A 24963-nucleotide genomic window follows, 5' to 3' on the forward strand; every position below is an offset into this window, starting at 1 on the left:
AGTGGCCCCGTGGAATTTAGTTGCATGCCTCCACTCAAATCTGGCCTCGCTTCCCAGGGACGTCGAAACCTCAATTTTGATAAGAGACACGATGGCAGCCAGGAAGGCAATAAGGAAAACGTTTGGCCTGTCCCATTCGATCTCTAAGTTAATGCCACTGTGGGAACACGGGGGAACCAGACAGGACTTTCTGCGCTATGGGTATCCAGAGGGGTTGTTAGGGTGAAACATCTGATGCACCTAGAGGAGAAACGATGGTTGACTCCTTCGGAATTGAAGGAAAAGTATGCCTTGCCAGATTCCCATTTCTTATTGATCATGCAGACTTTGGGTTTTTGTAAGCACAGATTGCGAAACTTATCGAGGAGGCTGTTACAAATTCCTTTGATAATATTCTCAATTACTCTCCTCAAACAGTGTCGCTCTCAAGGTTATACAGGGCACTTTCTGATAATTTTACGAAAGCTAAGCCTTCCATTCTGTTTCGGAAATGGGAACACATTACAGTGGATGATGAGATCGGGGAAAAAATCTTAGAGGGATGGGGCCAGTGTGTGATAAGCGAAACATGGCAAGAAACATACTTCAAAATGATGCACTACGCAATTTATGGTTTCAATTTTCCAGCCTCTCCCCGATCGCATCACTCATTGTCCTAACTGTAACATGCCGGCAACTGACTTTTGTGTGTTGTCCTATATCAAGGAACATTGGTCCTCGGACTTACCAATGGAGCCTCAGGCTTTAGCGTTTCATTACATACGCCTCGAAAAGGACTAGTCCGGCCACCCTACCAAGATCCCGATTATCCTACATTCTATATTGTTGATAGCCAAGCGAGTTCTACTGCATCGATGGCTTGTAAATACCATGCCAGACATTGGTGTGGTGATCTCTGAATTGAAGGTTTTGAAAGGGTGGAGGCAGAAAGACACAATGAGTGTTCAGCCTCAAAATTTTTCAGCAAATGGCAGACCTTTATCATTGCTCATCTTAACCCCACAGACATCACTGAGTTAGTCAAACCCTTTCAGTACACATCCTGGTATCTCAAATACTCTCTACGAGGTACTTTGGGTTCTCTAGCAGTGTAGCCCTGCCCACCGTACCCCACTACCCCTTTTTCCTCTTTCCTTCCCCTCCCTCCTATGTTTTTGATAATTGTTCTAATAAAAGTGCAGCCACACAAGATTTATGAGACTCACGGTCAATTAAATACTGTACCGATTTATTTGTACTTGACTTATTGTCATAGGAGGCTCATTTTTATATGTCTCGTTTTATCTGGACATTGTATTGTCACCTTTGCTTTCAATAAAAAGAATAAAAAAATTAAATAAAAAAAAAGATGCCTGATCAGTCTGAAAAATGCAATGAAATGACGGATTCGTCTTTCCGGTGTCATCCGGCAAAACTGATCCGGCATTTATGTTTTTCACCTTTTTTTTGGTCTGCGCATACGGATCCGGCATTCCGGTATTTTGAATGCCGGATCCGGCACTAATACATTCGTATGGATAAAAATGCCGGATCCGGCATTCAGGCAAGTCTTCCGTTTTTTTTTGGCTGGAGATAAAACCGTAGCATGCTGCGGTTTTATCTTTTGCCTGATCAGTCAAAAAGACTGAACTGAAGACATCCTGAACGGAATGATCTCCATTCAGAATGCATGGGGATATAACTGATCAGTTCTTTTCCGGCATTGAGCACTTTTGACGGAACTCAGTGCCGGAAAAGAAAACCGCTAGTGATGGCCGCTAGCACATCCGCAATATCCATTCCCCATAGCTCTGTGTGCTTTTATTGTGTAAAAAAAAACGATTTGATACATATGCAAATTAACCTGAGATGAGTCCTGTCCCTGACTCATCTCAGGGACAGGACTCATCTCAGGTTAATTTGCATATGTATCAAATGTTGTTTTTTTTTACACAATAAAAGCACAGAGAGCTATAGGGACTGGATATTGCGGATATGCTAGGGGCGATCTAGCAACCCATGTCCTATACACAATATTCTAATCCCGATGACAGGTTCCCTTTAAGTCTTTGAGATAGCTTGGTACAGTAGTGACATAGTTTTGGAGATGTAAGTCGAGGAAATTAACCAGATTGTTGGTAGCTGAATTGGTATTGGATACAATTGGTCTCCCGGGGGGAAGGGTTCCTTGGGTCCTAACGTACTTTGGGTAAATGGTAAAAGTAGGGTTTAGCAGGGAATGGTATAATGAGATATTGTTTTTCTTCTTTATTGATGATGCCATCAGTAAGTGCCCTTCCCACAAGCTGTTCTAGATGACAACCTAGTAAAGGGGTCCCCGTCTACCCTTGTTTAGTACTTGGCATTGGTGAGTATATTATAATATTCTATACCCTGAACAACGATCCCCCCACCCTTGTCTGCAAGCCGAATTACAATATTAGTATTTTTACACAGTTTGTCGAGAACTCTTTTCTTCCCATAAAACCGTCTGTGTTTAAACACCATCTGTCCCCAATAAGGGAGAATTTATGGAAGCTTTCTAATATAAAAAGGCATGAGACGTGTGATGGTTAGGTGTGTTTCTGAACACACTGCTTGTTAACAAAGTCAAGTGCGTTTACCCATAGCTTTATATGTAAGTATTCTGCTATTATTGCTGCCATTGCGCCAAAGATATATCATTTAACTATATACCTATATCTATCATCTATATATACCTATATCTAATCTATCTATGTGCATATATCTAATCTATCTATCTATATATATATACTATGGCAGCAGCAGCAATTTTAGGCTTTCAACATAAGAGCTGTTAAACACAAATCGTCCATGAGCCTTCACAGCCGCAGTCTACAAGTAAGCACATAGCGGACATACAGAACTAGCATGACAGCCGACACAAAGGCGCCTCACAACTCCAGTGTGATATCAGGAACTCACAGGTAAGAAATTACTTCGCGAAAAATGGTGGGCGGAGCGTAAGAGACTGGAATGTAGGGGGCGAACCCTGCAGTCACTATGGAAACCACAGAGTAGCTACCGATTAGTGAGCCCTGATGTCAATCTCGCCACGCCGCCTATCCAGTGGCTTTGTGTTCTCCTTCTTTCTCCACCGTCCTTCCTGACAGGAAGCTCCGCCTGCTGTACCCTTCGGATTGGTTAGATTCGAGGTGGTACATTCCGGTATCCCGGCTGTGGGACTTGCAGGCGGAGTGTTCCATTGAAAGGAGAAGGGTGCTCGGGCCTAAGCCTGGTTTGCTGAGCTTTGCTGGATCTGAGCCTTTCTTTTCACGTTGTGCCAAGCAAGAACAAGAGGTGGTAAGGCGGAGGATGAGGCCGTAGGAACCTTGAAGACTGGGGGAGGAAGAAAGACGACCTGCACGTAGAGACATGGACAGTCAGGTACTGAAAGGTGAAAGTAGGCACTGACCACTGCTGTTTCCCCAGAATGCATGTATACAGGAACACAAAGCATGGTGCTTTCCCCTAATTTGTATGTGCTGTGTTATAAAGACTAGAACCAAGAGCAACTTCAGCACAGGGTTCATGGGGACCATAGAGCTTTACTGGATTTCACACAATGCAGAAGAGAACAGTGGCAGGGCACAGTGTATGGCAAGCAGCAGTTAGCTGAGGGCAGAACAGGACTGTCTGTACTAAGGCCACCTGCACACCTTGTGGAAAACCGCAGTGTAATACAGTACCAGTAAAGCGGTCAGGTTAGTAGACAAACCCACTTTTCTTCTCTCTGCTGTGAAGATATACAAATGCATATAATGTCCACTATATTTGCACCCTTTGGCAAAACCACATCAGATTTGCACCAAAAACAGCAAGTAAAACATACGGTTTTTGTGGTGGAAACGCACAGAAAGCCCCACAAAAATCTGTGTGGAATTTCTGCTAGTAAACTTATGGATACCTGCACATGTGCGTGTAACCATACAAATTTCTGTGTGGATTTCTGCGCCAAAACCGCGATAAAAGCTGTATGTGTTCTTTGCAGATTTGATGTGGTTTCGCCACAGATCTCACCCTTCCATTGAAAAGGAGGTACTGCAAATGTAATGGATATAATGTGGATTTCTATATCCTCACAAAAAAAAGGCAAAGTGTACATACTGGTACTGTGCTTCATGCTGCGTTTTTTTTTTTTCTGCACGAGAATCTGCGCAGAAAAACCATGTGTAATCTGAAACGTGTGCAGCCTTGTGATGACCACATTTTCCAGACCTACTGTGGCTCATGTGGGTGATCTGTGATGCTGTGATTTCCAGCCCTGCTGCGGGTGTGCTGTCCCATGCTGACTACAGGACAGTAGAGCCATGGTTGGGCGGGAGCTAACAGCATCATGGATCATGAGCTATGGTTACTCCGGGCAGGCTGGCCATCACACGGACTGCACACGGTAATTTGAAAGCGGCCTAGGGGAGGATATGGCACGTACTGAGTAGGGTTGCACCAGATATACCACGTATGTTACTGGTTACGTGGTGGTGATATCTTCACAGGTCCTTTATCCTACAGCATCCAGGAGGATTCTTGCTGCAGGAGACATTTCCTGTGTATTTTAGGTGGAGATTGCCTCATAGAGACACTGCTGCATGCCTGTGTAAGGGCTCATTCACACAACCATATCTGTTTTTGCGGATCGGCACTAGGGTTGTTGCGTTTGCGGGTATCGAAATTTCGATACCCAATCGATACTTGTGTCCCGGTATTGATACGATACCGGGATTTCCATTTTTTTCTATACTGGCCTGCGCTGCTGCACAGTCTAGTATCACAGAACATGAGCGCGCTGCTGTCAACACGCTCATGTTCCCTCAAGTCCTTCCTCCCCCTGTGCTGCTGCCACCAATGAGGGGAGAGGGGCGGGTGCTCTGCGCCACCAATGATAGGACGACCTTTTTTATGGGTTCGGACTTAGTTAAGTTACCTGGCTACATAGAGCGGCGCCCAGGGATTTCCCTGCACCTACTATTATTCCTGGGCGCCGCTCCGTTCGCCCGCTGTCCTCTCATTACTGTCTCCTGCTCCGTATGCTAATTACTACTATCGGAGCGATGGGAAGGAGACATCAGCTTCTCTTCTGGAAGTCTCCTTCTACAGGAGACTGTAACTGGGGCGAACGGAGCGGCGCCCAGGAATAATAGTAGGTGCAGGGAGGTCCCTGGGCGCCGCTCTATGTAGCCTGCTAACTTAACTAAGTCCGAACCCAGGAAAGGTAGTCTTTAACTTTTAATACAGGAGGCAGGTGCCGGCAGCAGAATGACATTGCCGGCACCCTGCCTCTGACAGGGAGCTGTGATCAGCCGCAGTTAACCCCTTAGGTGCGGCACCTGAGGGGTTAACTGCCTCTGATTTGCTGCCAGTACCCGCCTCCTGTATTAAAGGTTAATTATCATTGGTGGCGCAGTGCGCCCCCCCCCCCCCAGTATTAGAATCATTGATGGCGCAGCGCCCCCTCAACCCCCCTAGTATTAAAATCATTGGTGGCAGTGGCCACAGAATCCGCTCACCTCCTCTCATTGGTGGTGCAGTGGCAGCTTCTGATCGGAGCCCCAGCAGTGTAATCCTGGGGCTCTGATAGGTTACCATGGCAGCCAGGACGCTACTGAAGCCCTGGCTGCCATAGTCAGCTCTCTGCTGCTGTGTGCACAGAGCACAGAGCAGCAGGGACAGTGTGAGGTCCTATTCACACTGATAGAGCTCTATCAGGGTGAATAGGACAAGGGATGAAAAAAATCCCAGGTTCTAGCCCCTAAGTTATTAAATAAAAAGTAAAAAAACAAAACAAAAAACCCCCCACCAAAATATTAAGTATAAATTACATATACAATAAATAAACATATCACATATCGCCACGTCCGAAAAGTCTAAACTATTAAAATAGAAAAAAATCTATGCGGTGAACGCCGGAACAGAAAAGAAAAACAAAAAACTGTGCGATTCACCATTTTTTATTTTTTTTTTAAATGCGGAATGCACGTGCCTTTTTTGGTTTATTTATTTTTTTCGCGTGATATCGAATGGTATGGAGTATCGCAATAATTTTTTATGGTATCGGAATCGAATCAAAAATTTGGTATCGCAACAACTCTAATCGGCACATCCTTCTCCATGATAGAAATGCTTATTCTTGTCTGCAAATACAGACAAGAATAGGACGTTATGTATAGCAGGCTGGATTCCCAGCCTGCATTTGTGGGAGGGGCATAGGGTATTTAGCCGGCTCACGCCCTCCCTCTGGTGTCGGCATCGCCAGTGCATCTCGTGTTACGGCGACGTCATACGAGTGCGACTTCCGGTTCCGGCTAGACTGACGAGGCAGACGCTGCGGCGGTACGTCCCTCCCGGCCGGCGCTCCTTCTGGGTAAGTTACTCCGGGCCTCGCCGCCGCACTCCATCTCCGGCCGCCCACCTCCGCTTCCCCCACCGACGCGTCTCCTCTGCTGCGCTCCTCTGACTGCGCCATCTATACTCCGTTGCGGCCGCGCCCGTTGCGCCCGGTCTGGTGGGAGCGCGCATCCCTGGCGTGGCTGGCGGGGGAGCGGTGCAGCAGGAGACGGGATACTTGGTGCGGTCCGCTCAGCCAGCGCTGGGGCAAGATTCAGCTGGGGCGCTCCGGAGCTGGCTGCTTCAGGTTCCCCGCTTCCAGTCTCCTCCACAACAAGCATGGCTCCAACCGTCTCCCCTCCCCCCCCGGGCTGATTCCTCCTCCTTGTCCAGGCCTTGGGGGGGCGGCAGACGGGGGCGCCATTCCACGACTTCCCCGATGCGTTCCACGGTGGAACGCATCGGCATCCCGCCCATCTCCCGGAGCTCCATCGCTTCCCCGGTGCGTTCCACGGTGGAACGCATCGGCATCCCGCCCATCTCCCGGAGCTCCATCGCTTCCCCGGTGCGTTCCACGGTGGAACGCATCGGCATCCCGCCCATCTCCCGGAAGCTCCATCACTTCCCCGGTGCGTTCCACGGTGGAACGCATCGGCATCCGGCCCATCCCCCGGAGCTCCATCACTTCCCCGGTGCGTTCCACGGTGGAACGCATCGGCATTCCGCACGTCGCTTCAGTCATCAGGAGGCCCCCATATTCCCAACCTCCCTGCGCTCCACCGTGGGGCACCCAGGGGGAACCCCTAATCCTGGGCTCCAATATGGAAGGCATACCACGCCCACTCCTGGTGCCCGGACCACTTGTTTCCCCACATGTGTTTTTTCAATAAAGTGTTGCATGAAAAGCCCAGAATACGCTGGGCGGACATGTTGCGGGGAGGCCATGGCCGGGCGGCTCGGTCTTGCGGTGCGGCCGGGCGTTTCCGGGAGCAGCCGCGTGGGCCGGTGGCTAGGCACGCAGCGGTTTCGCCCCTGGAAAAAAAAAAAAAAAAAAAAAAAGGGGTTGTGCAGATATGTTCCGTTTTCTCTCACCTGTTTTCTATTATACCTGGTCGCCATGCTTTCCTCCAAGGATGTCCAGGTGGTCTTCTCTTCCTGTCCTGTTCTAATATGGGTCTCGCCCGACACGTCCAGGCTCACTGCCTGTCCAATCAATTAATACTTTCAGGTCCGGTTGCCTCATACGTCCGGGGTTTTTCTTTCGTCATGTACTCCCTCCTGATCCGTTCTAGTGTTTTTCTGATATGTCCAGGATTGGCTCCACGTCTTCCTGCCTGATACGTTCTGGAGGTTCTCTGTTTTTTTCGGCATGATACGTTCAGGGTTCGTTTTGCGTGTTTATTTGCCTGATACGTCCAGGTTCCGTTTTCATGTCCGTCTACCTGATACGTTCAGGTTTCCATCTCCGGCACTGTCTGCCTGATACGTTCAAGCTTCTTTTTTCATGTCTGTTTGCCTGGTACGTCCAGGTTTCCGTTTTCAGGTTCGTCTTCCTGATACGTTCAGGTCTCCTTTTGTTGTGTCTGTTTGCCTGGTACGTCCAGGTTTCCGTTTCATGTCCATCCACCTGATACGTTCAGGTTTCCATTTTCGTCACTGTCTGCCTGATACGTTCAGGTTTTTCCGTTTCTTCATGTCTGTCTGCCTGATACGTTCGGGTTTTCTGGTTTCTGCCTGTTACGTTCAGGCCCTCGTCATGTCCTCTTGCTGGTCAAGCCTTCATCATGTCCTCCCTCCTGTTACGTTTGGTTCATGTCCCGTCCGGTCGGTCCTGTTGGTGTCTTTTTATCTTTGCAGGGTCGTTTCTTGGGCTCGCCTTCTCACTCCACGTCTTTCTTTCCCTCTTACTGTCCTGTCGCATCCTTCTTCTTCCCCAGGTGTACCTATCACGGTCAGTTCAGGTTTCTTTATCTGTCACGCTTGGGGCCCGTTGCTCGCCATTTGCCAGAGCGTACGGGTCATGTCTCCTCACTGCTTGCCACACTGGTCAATTCCGTGCTGGCGGCCAGTTGGGCCTCGTTTCCAGTCGCGTCTCGGCTCTCGGTTTGTGCAGGGCCCGACGTTTTCGTTCACTTGTTCACGTCAGGTCCTTCTCCTCACCACCTGACACGCTCAGGCCGCTCGGTTTTTCGTGTTTTCTTTCAGGTTGTCCTCCCATCGCCTGATTTCGTTCAGGATATTCTTGCGTTTTCGGCCTGCCACCTCCAGGTTTCGTTTTTCCTGTTTCATCATCACGTAAGTTTCATCTTGTCAGCAGATGTCGGGGTACATCTCCCCGCAGGTTCCAGTTAAAATTTTGTATTTTTCCTCACTTACCAAACCCAGATTCGCAGGGTGGGAAGTTCACTCTCTCCGCGGGCTCCCGAGTTTTGTTCCATCCCAGGTTTCCTAACTTTTTCCATCCTAAACTTTCTAAGGCTCCAGGGTCCGGTCTTCTTCGGGCAACATGTCGCATGTCTCGGATATTGAGGACTCACTGTCCATCCCTGAGTCAGCGGTCTCGGAAGCAGCCAGCCGCGCATCTTACAGGCATTGGACCATCCCCAGAATGCTCGCGGAACTAAAGAAAAAAGGGATCCGCCATTCGGCATCGGCACGGAAGGCAGAACTGTATCATCTGCTCTTCCCTGAATCTCCCAGGGCTTCTGAACCACCCGGAGCCTCCGAAGATCTGGTCTCCATGTCGACCATCCAGCTCTCCCTGACCCAACTCCATGCGACCATCAATAACATGGCATCGTCAATGTCACACATCGACTCCAGGCTCCAGGCCGTCGAGAGCAAGATGGCTACGCCTCCTCCTCCGCCAGAGGCCGAAGCCGTGCCTTCTACTTCCCAGGCCAACGTCCCAGGTACAGGTCTGGCCTCTCCCGACATCGCCCCAGCGTTCTTCGTTCCAGAAAACATCAGGCGGGATATCCTGGCAGGGAAGGATATCAATTTGGCCGCCATCCTAATCTCCACCCATGATACGGTCGAAAACCGGACAATCGCCTGCGGTGATGTGTCGGTGGTGCTAAGGTCTAGAGACGTCCGCCTCAACAAGAAGCTGTCCATCCCCGAGTTCATGCTGACCTTCAGCCTGTACCGGGACATAGTGTGCTCCATTCATCCCCACCGCAGGGTAGAATTGGACACATACATGTACAAGGTCACCGAGCTGGGGTACAGATATGGCGGTACCGCCTTCTACGAGTACCACCGGTCTTTCTCTGCCAAAGCGGCAGCGGCTTTCCTCCAGCACCAGCATGTCACCAACTGGGCTGTGTTGGACATGGAGATTTTTTGCAGGCACTTCGCCGGGCAAAAATCCCCAGCCTGTGCCGGTTGCCAATCAGTCCTCCATGCTTCTGATTGGTGCCCCCATGTCGCCAACCCATCTCCTGCCAGGCCAACGTCCAGCTCAGGGGCGCAGAAACCCAATCCCACCACGGACAAACTCGGCCGTCCCATCACCTTCTTAGGGAAGAATCAGCTATGCAATAACTTCAACTTGGGTTCTTGCAGTTATGATAAATGCAAGGCTTTGCACATCTGCACCATCTGTTTCAGGGCCCATCCTCAGTCCTCCTGTTCCCAACGCACGGCTAAACGCTCATGACTAGGCGGGGTCAACGTTGACCTGTTACTCTCCCTTCTCCAACTACATCATGACCCCAGTTTTGTCCAGTTTCTCTCACAGGGGTTCTCGGAGGGTTTCCATACCGGGCTAGTCACCCTTCCGCAGGTCACTCATGAGTGCCCCAACCTCCTCTCCTCTCTGGCGGATCCCGGGGCGGTGGACGCTCTGCTGGAGGCAGAGTTACAGAAGGGCTTTATGATCGGTCCTTTTGCAGAATCCCCTTTCCCTCTGTACCGGGTCAGCCCCATAGGTCTGGTGTCCAAAAAATCGTCCAATAAAAAAAGATTAATTTATGACTTGTCTGCTCCTCATGCATCCAGCACCCCCAGCCTGAATTCCCTGGTCCCGTCGGACGAGTTCTCTATGCAGTACTCGTCCCTGGACGAGGCCGTGGAGCTCATTTTACAGGTCGGGGCAGGAGCTTGGTTGTCAAAAGCGGACATTGCTGATGCCTTCAAGTTGCTGCCCATCCTGCCTCATCTGTGGAAGTTCTACGGCCTCAAATGGAGGGCAAAATATTACTTTGCCACCCGCTTGACGTTCGGGTCAAAGAGCAGTCCCTGGCTCTTTGACCAGTTCGCCCAAGCGCTACATTGGCTCTTGGTCAATCATGCCCACTGTCCGAGGGTCATCCATTATCTGGATGACTTCTTGCTCATCGAGCAGGCCGAACATGCCCCGGACAGGTTGGACAGCCTCCTCAGCCTGTTCAGCCGCCTCAATGTTCCGGTGGCTTCAGCTAAGGTCGAGGGCCCCTCCAGGGTAATCACCTTTCTGGGCATCACCCTGGACACTATCAGAATGGAGGCCAGCCTCCCCCTGGACAAATTGAACAGGTTAAAGGACTCCGTGGCCAGGCTCGTGGGCACCCGCACGGTGTCAAAGTTGGAACTCCAGTCTTTATTGGGGTCTTTCAACTTTGCCGCCAGGATCATGCCCCAGGGCAGGTCTTTTACTGCCGGCCTACTCAGACTCCTCCCAGCAGCCTCAGATCAGCATGCGCTCATCCACCTCGGGCGTGACGCGCTGGCGGACCTGGCCATGTGGTCCTTGTTTTTGTCCAGCTGGAATGGCATCTCCCTCTTCGTTCCTCAGTGGAATGAAGCCTCTCCCTTGGTATTCTCCGATGCTGCTGCTTCCCTCGGTTTCGGGGCCATCTGCGGGGATCAATGGTTTGCAGGTCCTTGGCCCACGCAGGTCTCCTCAGACCAGGAGGCCGCCAGGTCTTCCCCCCTGCTCGAGGTCTACCCCATCGTCGCAGCCGCCTTCGTCTGGGGTCAGTCATGGAGTAACAAGCCAGTGTGCTTCATGACTGACAACCAGGCGGTTGTTGACATCCTCGCCAGGGGTAGGTCCAGCTCCCCCAAGGTCATGCGTCTGGTTCGCAGGCTCACCTGGCTGTCCCTGCAAAACAACTTCCGCATCATTTGCAGGCACATAGAGGGCAGGAAAAATACCGCAGCTGATGCTCTGTCCCGTTTCAACTTTAATTTGTTTTTCCAGGTCATGCCAGGAGCTCGGAGAGTCGGGATCAACCCTCCGGGGTTCGAAGCCCTGATCATGGACTAGAGGAGTACGTTTCCGCAGCCCACGGTCTCATCCGCGAGTCTCTCTCGGCTAACTCTGCCCGGAACTATTTAACAGGGTGGAACACCTTCAGGCGGTTTGCCCACCTTCACCCCAGGGGGGACAGGGACAGAGTCTCCTTCGTCCTGGCTTTCCTGGCATACTGCCACAAGGAGCTCCATCTGTCCCACAATACCATCAGACTTTATTTAGCGGGCATCCAGCACCACCACATGATCAGTCACCCTAGTCATTCCTCCTTCTTTTCCTCCCAGGCGGTCAAAGCAGTTTTGAGAGGCATTCAGAAGCTCTCTTCCCCTGCCCTTCCCTCCAGACAACCAGTCACAGGGGAATTATTCCAAAAAATTTCTGTCGCCCTAGATGGTAATCCCTTTGGCCCTTTCAGAAGTTCGATCCTCAAAGCCGCTCTCTACCTCAGCTTCTATGGGTTTCTCAGGCCAGGGGAATTCTGCTGCACCTCAGCCCGGAATCCAGGGCCGGTTATCAGCCAGCTCCTCCATAGTTTAGACCACTTCACCTTCTCTCTTCCTTCCTCCAAAACCTCCCAAGTCGGTCCACCGGTACAGATCGAATACTTTAAGTCATTCAATCCTTGGTGCCCAGTGTCCGTGTTCAATCAGCTGCTCTCCACTCTCCATGACAGAACTCCCGATAGCCCCCTACTGCCTTTTCCCGTACGGTCACTGACGTCCGCGCAGTTCATCAGACACATCCGTTCCATAGCTTCGGGTCTGGGGTTCCACGCTGCTTCCATTTCCGGACACTCCTTCAGGATCGGGGCCGCATCGGCAGCCTCCAAACATGGCGTCCCCGCTCACGTCATACGGAAGATGGGACGATGGCAATCTTCCTGTTTTTCCCGCTACATCCCTCATCCACGGGTCGAGATTGCCAAAGCCTTTTCCAGTCTGGTTTTGTAAGCTACAAATAATAAACTGCCTAAAATTCATGTTTTGCCCCCTTTTTTGGCTACCCGCGTCACGTGGCTAAAGGCACACCACTAGCCAAGGTTAGGTTCTACCGTGTCCAGTACACATCCTCTTCCCAACACTTCCCCCGGAGCCTTGACCACAAGTATAGCAGGCTGGATTCCCAGCCTGCATTTGTGGGAGGGGCATAGGGTATTTAGCCGGCTCACGCCCTCCCTCTGGTGTCGGCATCGCCAGTGCCCCACCCGACCCTCCCTATTTTCCAGCTTCACTCAGCTCAGACTCCCTGGGTTAGCCCCCTTTTTTGGCTACCCGCGTCACGTGGCTAAAGGCACACCACTAGCCAAGGTTAGGTTCTACCGTGTCCAGTACACATCCTCTTCCCAACACTTCCCCCGGAGCCTTGACCACAAATATATTTATTTTTTCGGGACCACCGAACAGAAGTACAGACAGTATACAGTGTGCTGTCTGCATCTTTTGCAGCCCCATTGAAATGAATGGGTCCGCAAAGTTACCAAAAATCCGATCGTGTCAATGGGCCCTTAATGTTATGCACATAGGGGGAGATTTATCAAACTGGTGTAAAGTAAAACTGGCTTAGTTGCCCATAGCAACCAATTAGGTTCCACCGTTCGTTTTTTCACAACTCCTTTGGAAAAAGAAAGGTGGAATCTGATTGGTTTCTATGGTCAATTGAGCCAGTTCTACTTTACACCAGTTTGACAACTCTCTCCTATAGTGTTATTTCTTTAGTACCGCACATTAATAGTAAGTGACCCCATCATGTACCTCCTCACACTGTGGGCAACATGAGATTAATGTGAGGTCCTTGATGGGGTTATTTATTAATGTCAGCAACATGGTGGTCCAAATTATTAACACCCTATGCATCACAATAGTAGTAACCACAATCATGTACCTCCTCACATAATGGGCAAAGCGAGGTTAATGTGTGGTTATTTACTATTTAATATGAGGCACAGGGAGGTCCAAATGAATAACGTCATGTTCCTCACATTAATAGTAACCACATCATGCACCTCCTCACATAATGGGCAACATGGGGTTATTTACTATTAATATAAGGGACAGGGAGGTCCAGATAGATAAAACTATGCCTCACAGTAAGGGCTCACGCACACGACAGTATGTATTTTGCGTTCCGCATAAAATATGGATGACATCCGCGTGCATTCCTTATTTTACAGGACAGCTGGCCTCTAATAGAACAGTACTATCCTTGTCCATAATGCGGACAATAATAGGACATGTTCTATTTTTTTGCAGAACGGAAATATGAACATACGGAATGCACACGGAGTAACTTCTGAATGGTTCCGCATACCGTTCGCAAAAAAAATGGAACGGACACGGAAAGAAAATATGTTCGTGTGCATGAGCCCTAATAGTAAGTAGCCCGAGTGGCTGGCACTTCTGGGGTCATAACCTGCAGCGCAAAAGTGCTAGAAAGAGATTCAGACTGTGCGTGTGCTGATAGTTCTAGTCCCAGGCCGGGATCACGTGCCGATTAAAGGGGTTGTCCGAGATGCTGCACCATCCCATGTGGCCAGCACTTATTTATCGCTTATCCACTATTAGATCGGTGGGAGTCTTTCTGCTGGGACTCCCATCGATCATACCCCCTGAAATGAACAGAACGTGCAGCATTTCTTTGGGATATTTGGAGATAGTCAAGCACTGTACTCAGCAGAACTCCCATAAAAACAAATGGAGTGGCCACACGCATGTATGACCGGCCGCTCCATTCATTTCTGGGGGGCTCCCATTCTTGTGATCAGTGGGGTTCCCAGCGGTAGGAGAAAGAACAGTATACACAGCACAGGTCAAACAGTAGTAATCTGTGGGACATAGTACATAACCAGTCCAAGAAAAGTGACGGTAAGAAAGGTGGCAGGAAGCTGGCAGTATACAAAGTGACAGGCACGGGAATGCATTGGAGAGTAAGGCAGACCACAGTAGTGACAAAGCGGTACAACAGCGCTGTATCCAAGTAGCGAAGATGCCAAGGATGTATCTAAAATAGTTTGTTTTTAAAATAGAAAAAGTTGAATACGAGGTATTTGTATGGACAGAGTGCTTCCTAGTGCTGCTGCATCGATTCGAATAAACCACCTCGTCCATGGGCACTGCAGGAGTGTTAGGGCTCTTTCACACCTGCGTTATTGTCTTCCGGCATAGAGTTCCGTCGTCGGGGCTCTATGCCGGAAGAATCCTGATCAGGATTATCCTAATGCATTCTGAATGGAGAGTAATCCGTTCAGGATGCATCAGGATGTCTTCAGTTCCGGTACGGAACGTTTGTTGGCCGGAGAAAATACCGCAGCATGCTGCGCTTTTTGCTCCGGCCAAAAATCCGGAACACTTGCCGCAAGGCCGGATCCGGAATTAATGCCCATTGGAAGGCATTGATCCGGATCCGGCCTTAAGCTAAACGTCGTTTCGGCGCATTGCCGGAGCCGACATTTAGCTTTTTCAGAGTGGTTACCATGGCTGCCGGGACGCTAAAGTCCTGACAGCCATGGTAAAGTGTAGTGGGGAGCAGGGGAGCAGTATACTTACCGTCCGTGCGGCTCCCCGGGCGCTCCAGAGTGACGTCAGGGCGCCCCAAGCGCATGGATCACGTGATCGCATGGATCACGTCATCCATGCGCATGGGGCGCTCTGACGTCATTCTGGAGCGCCCCGGGAGCCGCACGGACTGTAAGTATACCGCTCCCCCGCTCCCCGCTCCTACTATGGCAACCAGGACTTTAATAGCGTCCTGGGTGCCATAGTAACACTGAAAGCATTTGGAAGACGGTTCCGTCTTCAAATGCTTTCAGTACACTTGCGTTTTTCCGGATCCGGAGTGTAATTCCGGCAAGTGGAGTACACGCCGGATCCGGACAACGCAAGTGTGAAAGAGGCCTTAGTTGTAATGAGCGCCACTTCATTTATTTATTTTTATTTAAAAAAAACAACTGTTCTATATTAGGCTACTTTCACACTGGCGTTTTGGCTTTCTGTTTGGGAGATCCGTTCAGGGCTCTCACAAGCGGTCCAAAACGGATCAGTTTTTCCCTAATGCATTCTGAATGGAAAAGGATCTGCTCAGAATGCATCAGTTTGCCTCCGTTCAGTCTCCATTCTGCTCTGGAGACGGACACCAAAACGCTGCCTCTGACACAATCTGGCACAATCGACTTTCGATGGTGTTAAAGACTGATCTGTCTTGGCTATGTTAAAGGTAATACAAACGGATTTGTTCTGAACGGATGCAGACGGTTGTATTATCCATGATGGATCCACACAGAACGCAAGTGTGAAAGTAGCCTAACCCTTTCAAGGGAGTCATTTTTCACCTTCCTGACCCGGCCTAATTTTGCAGATCTGACACTTCACTTTGGAATGCTTTTACTTATTTGAGCAATTTTGAAATTTTCTTGTGACAGCGTGTACTTCATGTTAGTGGTAAATTTGAGTCAACATAAAAAAAAATAAAAAATTACAGAAAATTTGGAAACATTTACTATTTTCTAAATTTAGAATTTTTCTGATTTTTAAAGGGGTTGTCCGGGATTGGGGACATTGCTCTAATAGTATAAGTGTGGCATACACATTACATACAAGCAGGTAGTACCTTTTTGTCACAGATTTCTGCAGCCCCGTTTTCATCTTTGAAATTCATGGCCGGAAGTTACTGTTTTCTTCTCCTCATTGATGTACCGGGTCCCTTGCAGGCAAGCCAAGCTTCCTCTTCCGCTGCTCAGGGAGCCCGGTGACGTCACTGGCAGCAAATGAATCGAGGTGAATATTGATGAGGGGCGGAGTTACAGTGGCTGGCCGACATCCCGCTAAGCCCCGCCCCTTAACAACCAGCTCGGCCCTGCCCCTTGACAACCCGTTCAGCCCCGCCCCTCCAGTCCGGTGAGCTTCAGAATGAATTGAGGTGAATATTGATGAGGGGGCGGAGTTACAGTGGCTGGCCGACATCCCACTAAGCCCCGCCCCTTAACCCACTCAGCCCCGCCCCTCCAGTCTGGTGAGCTTCAGAATGAATTGAGGTGAATATTGATGAGGGGGCGGAGTTACAGCAGAGCAGAGATACAGCTGTAACCACCTGATGCCCCAGGACCCACAGGGCAGTGCAGCCGGAAGTCAGGGAAAGGAACAGATATATAAACAATGAGTGGGGGACCGTTGGAGCCACATAGAAGAGCGAAAATAGCTGAAAATGTATGGAGGCCTTTACTTAGATGTACATTGTGAGTAAACGTGTTTTTTTTTTTTTTTTATAAAACATTTGGTCCCGGACAACCCCTTTAAGGATAGTGATTTATAGTTATTAACCCCTTGAATACTGGCGTTTTTGAGTTTTCATTTTTTTTGTTCCTCCCTTTCTTCACCTTTCTTTTTATTTTTCCGTTCACATAGCTGTATGAGGGCTTGTTTTTTGCAGGACAAGTTATACTTTCTAACTGCACCATTTAATGTTACATACAATGTAGTGGGTGGAATTAAGGAAAAAACGCATTTCAGCCACAGTTTTATGGGTTTTGTCCCTACGTTCCCTGCCTATCCTTACAAAGATACCATATTTGTATAGGTTTTTTGGTGTGTTTTTAATACTGAAAAAAAATACAAAAACAATACTAAAATAACTATATATTTTTACATCACCATGTTCTGACCCTCATAACTTTTTTTTTTATTATGTCTACCGAGCTACCGAGATTTTTATTTAAAAAAATTTGGGGGTAAGTGAAGCAATGAAAAAATGGCGAATTGACCATCTTGATTTCTATATATTTTTTTTTTTTTCCATTATACCATTCGCAGTATTATGGGATAAATATTTTTCTGTGAAGTGTTTTTGGACTCAACGATGCCCATGATGTGTGTGTGTGTGTGTGTGTGTGTGTGTGTGTTTTTTTTTTTTTTTAGGGAAAGGGGGTGATTTAAAATTTAGAATTTTTTTTTTTTTTAGCCCCTATAGGAGGCTACGATATGCATTAGTTAGATTTCTTTTAGATTAAAGGGGTTCTGCACTTTGTTTTAACTGATGATCTATCCTCTGGATAGATCATCAGCTTCTGATCGGCGGGGGTCCGACACCCGGGACCCCCGCCGATCAGCTGTTTGAGAAGGCAGTGGCGCTCCAGCAGCGCCGCGGCCTTCTCACTGTTTACCGCCGGCCCACTGACGTCACGACTAGTATCAACTAGTGTGGGCGGGGCTAAGCTCCATTCAAGTGAACAGAGCTTAGGCCCGCCCACGCTAGTTGATACTAGTCGTGATGTCACTGGGCCGGCGGTAAACAGTGAGAAGGCCGCGGCACTACTGGAGCGCCGCTGCCTTCTCAAACAGCTGATCGACGGGGGTCCTGGGTGTTGGAACCCCGCCGATCAGAAGCTGATGATCTATCCAGAGGAAAGATCATCAGTTAAAACAAAGTGCAGAACCCCTTTAAAGGAGATGTGTCACCAAAAACGTTTTCTGCCAGTTAAAACCAGATAGTAACACACCTCCCCCTTCTTCTTTTATTTATTTTTATTTATTTTTTTTCAGTTTTTTACTTACTGTTTGCAGATTTATTAATTCTGTTTCCTGAACATGAGTTAGGGTGGCCATCTTGCCTGAGCTGTTCTTAACACCATATAGAAAGCATTAAAGGGGTTATCCAACCCCTATAATGTTCCCCAAAATGGCCGGGCACCGCATGCAGGTTATACTTGCCCCGCTCCCCGACACCCACATCGCTCCTGATTCCCGCACGGCCGCTGCATCTCCCTGTCCTGCGGATCAAAACATCCGGGGACGAACCTTCCTAGCATTGCGGATGACGCTAGGGAGGCTCGTCTCCGTCACTGCCTGCTATTGGCTGCTCCCCCTGTCACCGGATGTTTTAATCCGCACAATGGGTAGATGCGGCGGGAATCGGGAGTGACGCAGGTGCCAGGGAGCGGGGTAAGTATAACTTGTATGTTATGCCTGAGCATTTTGGGGGTCATTACAGGGGTTGGCAGCCCCATGGGCTATAGACACAATGATCTTGGCATGCTCTGTGACCTGTGCAGAGGTCATTGTACAAGGAAAGAATAGTTAAGCTGTGACAATCACCTGTTGTGAATGGAGATCCTGGCTTATCTGTCATTCTAATTATGCCTGTATCGATGTCACCTCTGTGTATAGATAAGCAGATAACTGCAGTAAAGTGATCTGTACAGACCAAGAACTGGCGCCTATTATTAGGCTTCGTGGTTAGTGGTAAAACTGCAGGATTTTATGGTTTTTGGTATTGACCTGGAAAATTTTAAATAACATCATCAAAAATTCTTTACAAACATATTAAACATAAAAACATGATTTAAACAATAGGTCATTTTCTGATGACACATTCCCTTTAACCCCTTAAGGACAGAGCCCTATTTCACCTTAAAGACCAGGCCATTTTTTGCAAATCTGACCAGTGCCACTTTAAGTGCTGATAACTTTAAAACGCTTTTACTTACCCAGGCCGTTCTGAGATCGTTTTTTTCGTCACATATTGTACTTCATGACACTGCTAAAATTGGGTCAAAAATTTTTCTGAAATCTTCCAAATCCCACTTTTTATGGACCAGTTCAGGTCTGAAGTCACTTTGTGAGGCTTACATAATAGAAAGCATCCAAAAATGACCCCATTCTAGAAACTACACCCCTCAAGGTATTCAAAACTGATTTTACAAACTTTGTTAACCCTTTAGGTTTTCCACAAGACTTCATGGCAAATGGACATAAAATTTAAGAATTTAGATATTTTTTTTTTTTCCAATATAATCAATTTTTTCCAGGAAAAAAGCAAGGGTTAATTGCCAAACAAAACTCAATATGGGTTGCCCTGATTCTGTAGTTTGCAGAAACACCCCAAACTACTATTTGGCTAAACGGCAGGAGATAGAAGAAGGGAAACGCCATATGGTTTCTGGAAGGCAGATTTTGCTGACTGGTTTATTTACACCATGTACCCTTTCAAGCCCCCTGATGCACCCCTAGAGTAGAAACTCCATAAAAGTGACCCCATCTAGGAAACTACGGGATAAGGTGGTTGTTGTTTTGGGACTATTTTAGGGGTAAATATGATTTTTGGTTGCTCTATATTAAATTTTTTTGAGGCAAGGTAACAAAAATTTTTAATTCTAAAATTGTTTCTACATTCGCTATTTAGCTTTGTGGAACACCTAAAGGGTTAACAAAGTTTGTAAAGTAACTTTTGAATACCTTGAGGGGTGTAGTTTCTTAGTTGGGGTCACTTTTTTGGAGTTTCTGGTCTAGGCTACATCAGGGGGGGCTTCATGATGTCAAAAAAACAGTCCATCAAAATCAGCCTTCCAGAAACCTTATGGCGTTCCGTTCGTTCTACGCCCTGCCGTGTGGCTATATAGCCATTTACGACCACATATGGGGTGTTTCTGCAAACTACAGAATCAGGGCAATAAATATTTAGTTTTGTTTGGCTGTTAACCCTTGCTTTATTACCGGAAAAAAAGGATTCAAATGGAAATTTTGCCAAAAAATTGGTGTTTTGGCACCGTTTAAATATTTTTAACGCTGTTCATACGAGGGGTTTGGTCAAATGTTATTTTTATAGGGCAGATTCTTACGGACGCGGCGATACCTAACATGTCTACAATTTAGAATTTATTTAGATTTTACACTATATTATCATTTTTATTATGTATCAATTTATTTTTGTATCTCCATAGCCTGGGAGCTACATTTTTTTTTTTTGGGCGACTAATGTTGGGGCTCATTTTTTGCGGGATGAGATGGCGGTTTTATTAGCACTAATTGGGGGTGCATACGACATTTTGATCGCTCGCTATTACACTTTTTGTGATGTTAGGTGACAGAGGGTTGGGTTAAATGTTATTTTTATAGAGAAGATTTTTACGGACGCGGCGATGCCCAATATGTATGGCTCTCAGACTTTGGAGACACTAAGCAGGCATCCTCAAACTGCGGCCCTCCAGATGGCTGTAGGTTGTCTGAGCATGCTGGGAGTTATAGTTTTTCAACATCTGGAGGGCCCCAGTTTGAGGATGCCTGCACTAAAACCAATATTTTTGGGGAAAAAAAAAATTGTTTCCGCGTCTCAAGTCTGAGAGCCATAGTTTTTTTATGTTCTCTAGGGGACTGTTGGGGATTATAAAAATGTAGTACTCCATGGAAGTGTGATACTCCCTGAAGCAATCGATAACGCAGAGGCCCGGATGATCGGGCCACGTGTCACATTGAGTGGTGGTGTCCTTTCGTATCCCCCTCTTGTGACACACTCTGCATCTTTTTTGGGTTCGTCCCTTCTTTCCAGTATGGGGGACCACACCTGGAAAATGTTGGCCAGGGACGATCCGGGCACCTCCAATTCCCAAGGTACTCCGGCCTGCTATTTCCCGGTCTGAAAAAAATCAGGTCCTTGAGGACTGCCTCATAGAATTGGAGGAATGTCCCTGTGCTGCCAGCGCTTCAGAATAGTACAAAAGAGTTGTACAAGGTAGAGTTGTTGCGATACCAAATTTTTGATTCGGTTTCGATACCATGAAAAAGTATTGCGATACTCGATACCATTCGATACCACGCGAAAAAAATAAACAAAAAAAGCCACGTGCATTCCTCATTTTTAAAAATGGCGAATCGCGCAGTTTTTATTTTATTTTTTCTGTTCCGGCATTCACCACCTAGATTTTTTTTTTTATATTTTAATAGTTTGGACTTTTCTGACGTGGCGATGTAATATGTTTATTTATATATTTTATATGTGAAATTGGGAAAAGGGGGGTGATTTATACTTCATATTTTAGTGTTTTTTTTTTTTTCACTTTTTATTTAATAACTATTTCCCCCCTTAGGGGCTAGAACCTGGGATCTTTCATCCCTTTTTCTATTCACCCTGATAGATCTCTATCAGGGTGAATAGGACTCCACACTGTCCCTGCTGCTCTGTGCTTTGTGCACACAGCATCAGGGATGTTACCATGGCAACCAGGGCTTCTGTAGCGTCCTGGCTGCCATGGTAACCGATCGGAGCCCCAGGCTTACACAGCTGGGGCTCCGATCAGAAGCTGCCACTGCACCACCAATGAGGGGGAGTGGAGAGGTCCCTGTGGCCACTGCCACCAATGATTTTAATACTGGAGGGTTGAGAGGGGCCGGCGCACTGTGCCACCAATGATTTTAATGGGATGGGGGGATTGAGGGGGGGGGGGCACACTGCACCACCAATGATTTTACCCCTTTATACAGGAGGCGGGTACTAGCAGATCAGCGGCAGTTAACTGCCGCTGATCGCAGCTCCCTGTCAGGGGCAGGGTGCCGGCAATGCGATTCTGCTGCCGGCACCCGCCTCCTGTATGTGTTAAAGACTGACTACTGTATATGAGTCCAGACTTTCACTATCAGGCCACACAGAGCGGCGCCCAGCGATGTCTCAGCACTCACCATTTAGTCCTGGGCGCCGCTCCGTTCGCCCGCAGTGCCCCATTACTGTCTCCTCTCCTGCTCCACATGCTGCTGATTACTATCGGAGCGATGGGAGGAGACATCAGCTTCACTAGTGGGCGTTCCTTCTCCCTGGCTGTAGCGCTGTCCAATCGCAGCGCAGGGAAAAGGAACGCCCACTAGTGAAGCTGATGTCTCCTCCCATCGCTCCGATAGTAATCCTATCATTGGTGGCGCAGTGCGCCCGCCCCTCCTACGCCCCTCTCTTCTTATTGCCGCCCCTCCTCCACCCCCTCTCTTCTCATTGCCGCCCCTCCTCCGCCCCTCTCTTCTCATTGCCGCCCCTCCTCCGCCCCTCTCTTCTCATTGGTGGCAGCGGCAGCAGCACAGGGGGGAGGGAGGACAGCTTCCTTCTCCCCGTGCTGCTGAGAGAGAACATGAGCGCGCCGATAGCAGCGCGCTCATGTTCAGAGATACTAGACTGCGCAGAAGCGCAGCCCAGTATCGAAAAAACGGAAATCCCGGTATCGTATCGATACCGGGACAAAAGTATCGATTGGGTATCGAAATTTCGATACCCGCAACAACCCTAGTACAAGGCAACCTGTACCAAGTAGACCGCAACTTTTTTGTACCATGCCCGGGTTTTGCGCATGGCATTATATGGCTTGAGGACTTGATCAGAGAGATCAACTCCTCCCATATACCGATTGTAGTCGACGATACAATCGGGCTTGAGGACCGTTGCCGCGGTACCTCGCACAGGGACAGGGGTGATGCCATTACCGTGTATTGTGGACAGTACAAGGACATCCCTCTTGTCCTTATATCGGACCAGCAACAGGTTTCCACTGGTAAGTGCACGGGTCTTACCCCTGGGGATAGGTACCTGGAGGGGGTGGGCAGGGAGGCCGCGCAGATTTTTCCGCACAGTCCCACAAGCGAACGTGAATCTGGGAATGTTAGTATAAAAGTTATCCACGTACAAGTGGTAACCCTTATCTAGCAGTGGGTACATAAGGTCCCACACGAGTTTCCCGCTAACACCCAGAGTGGGGGGACATTCTGGGGGTTGAATACGGGAATCTCGCCCCTCGTACACACGAAATTTGTAAGTGTACCCTGAGGCACTCTCACAAATTTTGTACAGCTTCACGCCATACCTCGCTCGCTTAGTGGGAATGTATTGGCGGAAACTGAGTCTCTCTTTGAACGCAACGAGAGACTCATCAACCGCGACCTCCCTTCCAGGTATGTAGGCCTGTACAAATTTGTCCCCGAAGTGATCGATGACCGTCCGTATCTTATACAGACGGTCATAGGCAGGATCACCTCGGGGGAAACATGCTGCATTATCTGAATAATGCTGACATTTCCGGATGGCCTCAAACCGGGAGCGTGTCATGGCCATACTGTAGAGTGGGGTCTGGTAGAGGACGTCCCCACTCCAGTATTGCCTGACACTGGGTTTTTGCACTAGACCCATGTGCAGCACGAGGCCCCAAAACATCCTCATCTCGGCTGCACTCGGCTGCACAGTAAACCCCACTGTGGGAATCTGGGGGGGGGGGGGGGGGCGGCGGCAAGTGGCAGGGGGGGCTAGGGTCTCAAAGCAAAAAAACAATAAGTTTAGATAGAAGGGTGATGGGTGCCGATGGGGGGGATCTCAGGAGCCTGGTGAGGACGGTGCTGCAGGGTGCAGGTGCTGAACAGGAAGAGGAGGGGAAAGAGGAGCGCAGGAAGTTTGAATCTCGCACCTCTCTCCCTGCACCAATCAGCACTCTGGACAGCAGGCATCAGCACCATGGCCAGCACCGCCTCTCCAAATGTTCGTACTGTGATTGGTGGTGTGTAATCGCACCAATCAGTCTTTTTCCGGTTCTGAATTGACCTGCGGTTGTCACATGACCCCCCCCCCTTCCCCAGCGTTGTGACAGGATGCCCGCTGAATGATTTCAGCGGTCATCCTGTTCCGATTAACCCCCGCGGCGCCGCAATTGTGTTTTTAAAGCCATGACGTACCGGTACGTCATGTGTCCTTAAGGACTCGGGAAGCATGCCGTAAGGGGTTAAACATTTGAGGTTATCCTATGCTGGACTACAACTGCAGGCCTCCATAGCAACTCCAGCTCCCCCATCTCTGCACGGTGGAGCGGGTCTTAACCCATAAGCACCATTTAAATTCAGTGGGCCTCTCCTGTTTGACACCCGCTAGGCTTGTGAGTGGGTGCAATATTTAAAGACCCTCCCAGTGCCGCACATGTACGGCACTGGGAGTCTAAGGGTTAATTAACATTAACCATGTATCTACTTTAAGTTGGCATTCCCCCTCGGTCACTTCCATGACAGAACATCCTGAGACTGACTTCCTCTGATAAGAGGAAAAAACACATTTAAATCCCCTCCCCTTCCCAGCATCCCCAGTGTTTTTTCCCTGTCCTGCTAGGGAAAGGAAGACCAGATAGGTGTCGGGAGATCTATAGGGTTCCTGGCAGTGGATTACCTCTGATTCCATGTTTTTCAGAATAGAGGTCGGATCTGGCGGTGCTGCTCTTCCTCCGCCTGATTGCAGTCTGTGCTGGGCCCTGGCGGTTGCAGTGTCCCCAGCGAAGATTCCTCCTGCAGTGAGGAAGATGGCAGTCGGAGTGACGCTATGACATGCTTCTGTTAGGGCAAAACCCCCATCTCTATAATTGTCGGGATCCAAATTAAGATATTCTCATAAGAATTCAGAGAGCTGACACAGGCACATCACTGAATTAGATACTCTCTTTTATTCCATACAAGCATGTTTCTTTATACATATAATCATAGACAAATCTGGCACACCACCAAGGGGGTGGAAATCGAAACTAATGATTCAGTTGGTTATTCATAAAAGTTAATACTTCTGCATCATACTAAAAAAATTCTTTAATTCTTTTCTGTGAAACTGAGAAACGAAAACATAACATTTTTGGA

General features: G+C 48.6%; 1 protein-coding gene across 2 annotated transcripts in view; it reads left to right on the plus strand.

Annotated features, from left to right (window-relative positions):
- The first annotated feature begins 3155 nt into the window (after nt 1-3155).
- Nucleotides 3156-24963, plus strand: part of MLLT1 (MLLT1 super elongation complex subunit) — a 285107-nt gene continuing 263299 nt past the window's right edge. For both annotated transcript variants that reach the window (XM_040417782.1, XM_040417783.1), the window contains exon 1: nt 3156-3387. In XM_040417782.1, coding sequence (XP_040273716.1) covers nt 3376-3387 — 12 coding nt within the window. In that variant the 5' untranslated portion in view covers nt 3156-3375. The remainder of the gene's footprint in view (nt 3388-24963) is intronic.

The sequence above is a fragment of the Bufo bufo genome, chromosome 2 (assembly GCF_905171765.1).
Source record: "Bufo bufo chromosome 2, aBufBuf1.1, whole genome shotgun sequence".
Taxonomy (NCBI): Eukaryota; Metazoa; Chordata; class Amphibia; order Anura; family Bufonidae; genus Bufo; species Bufo bufo.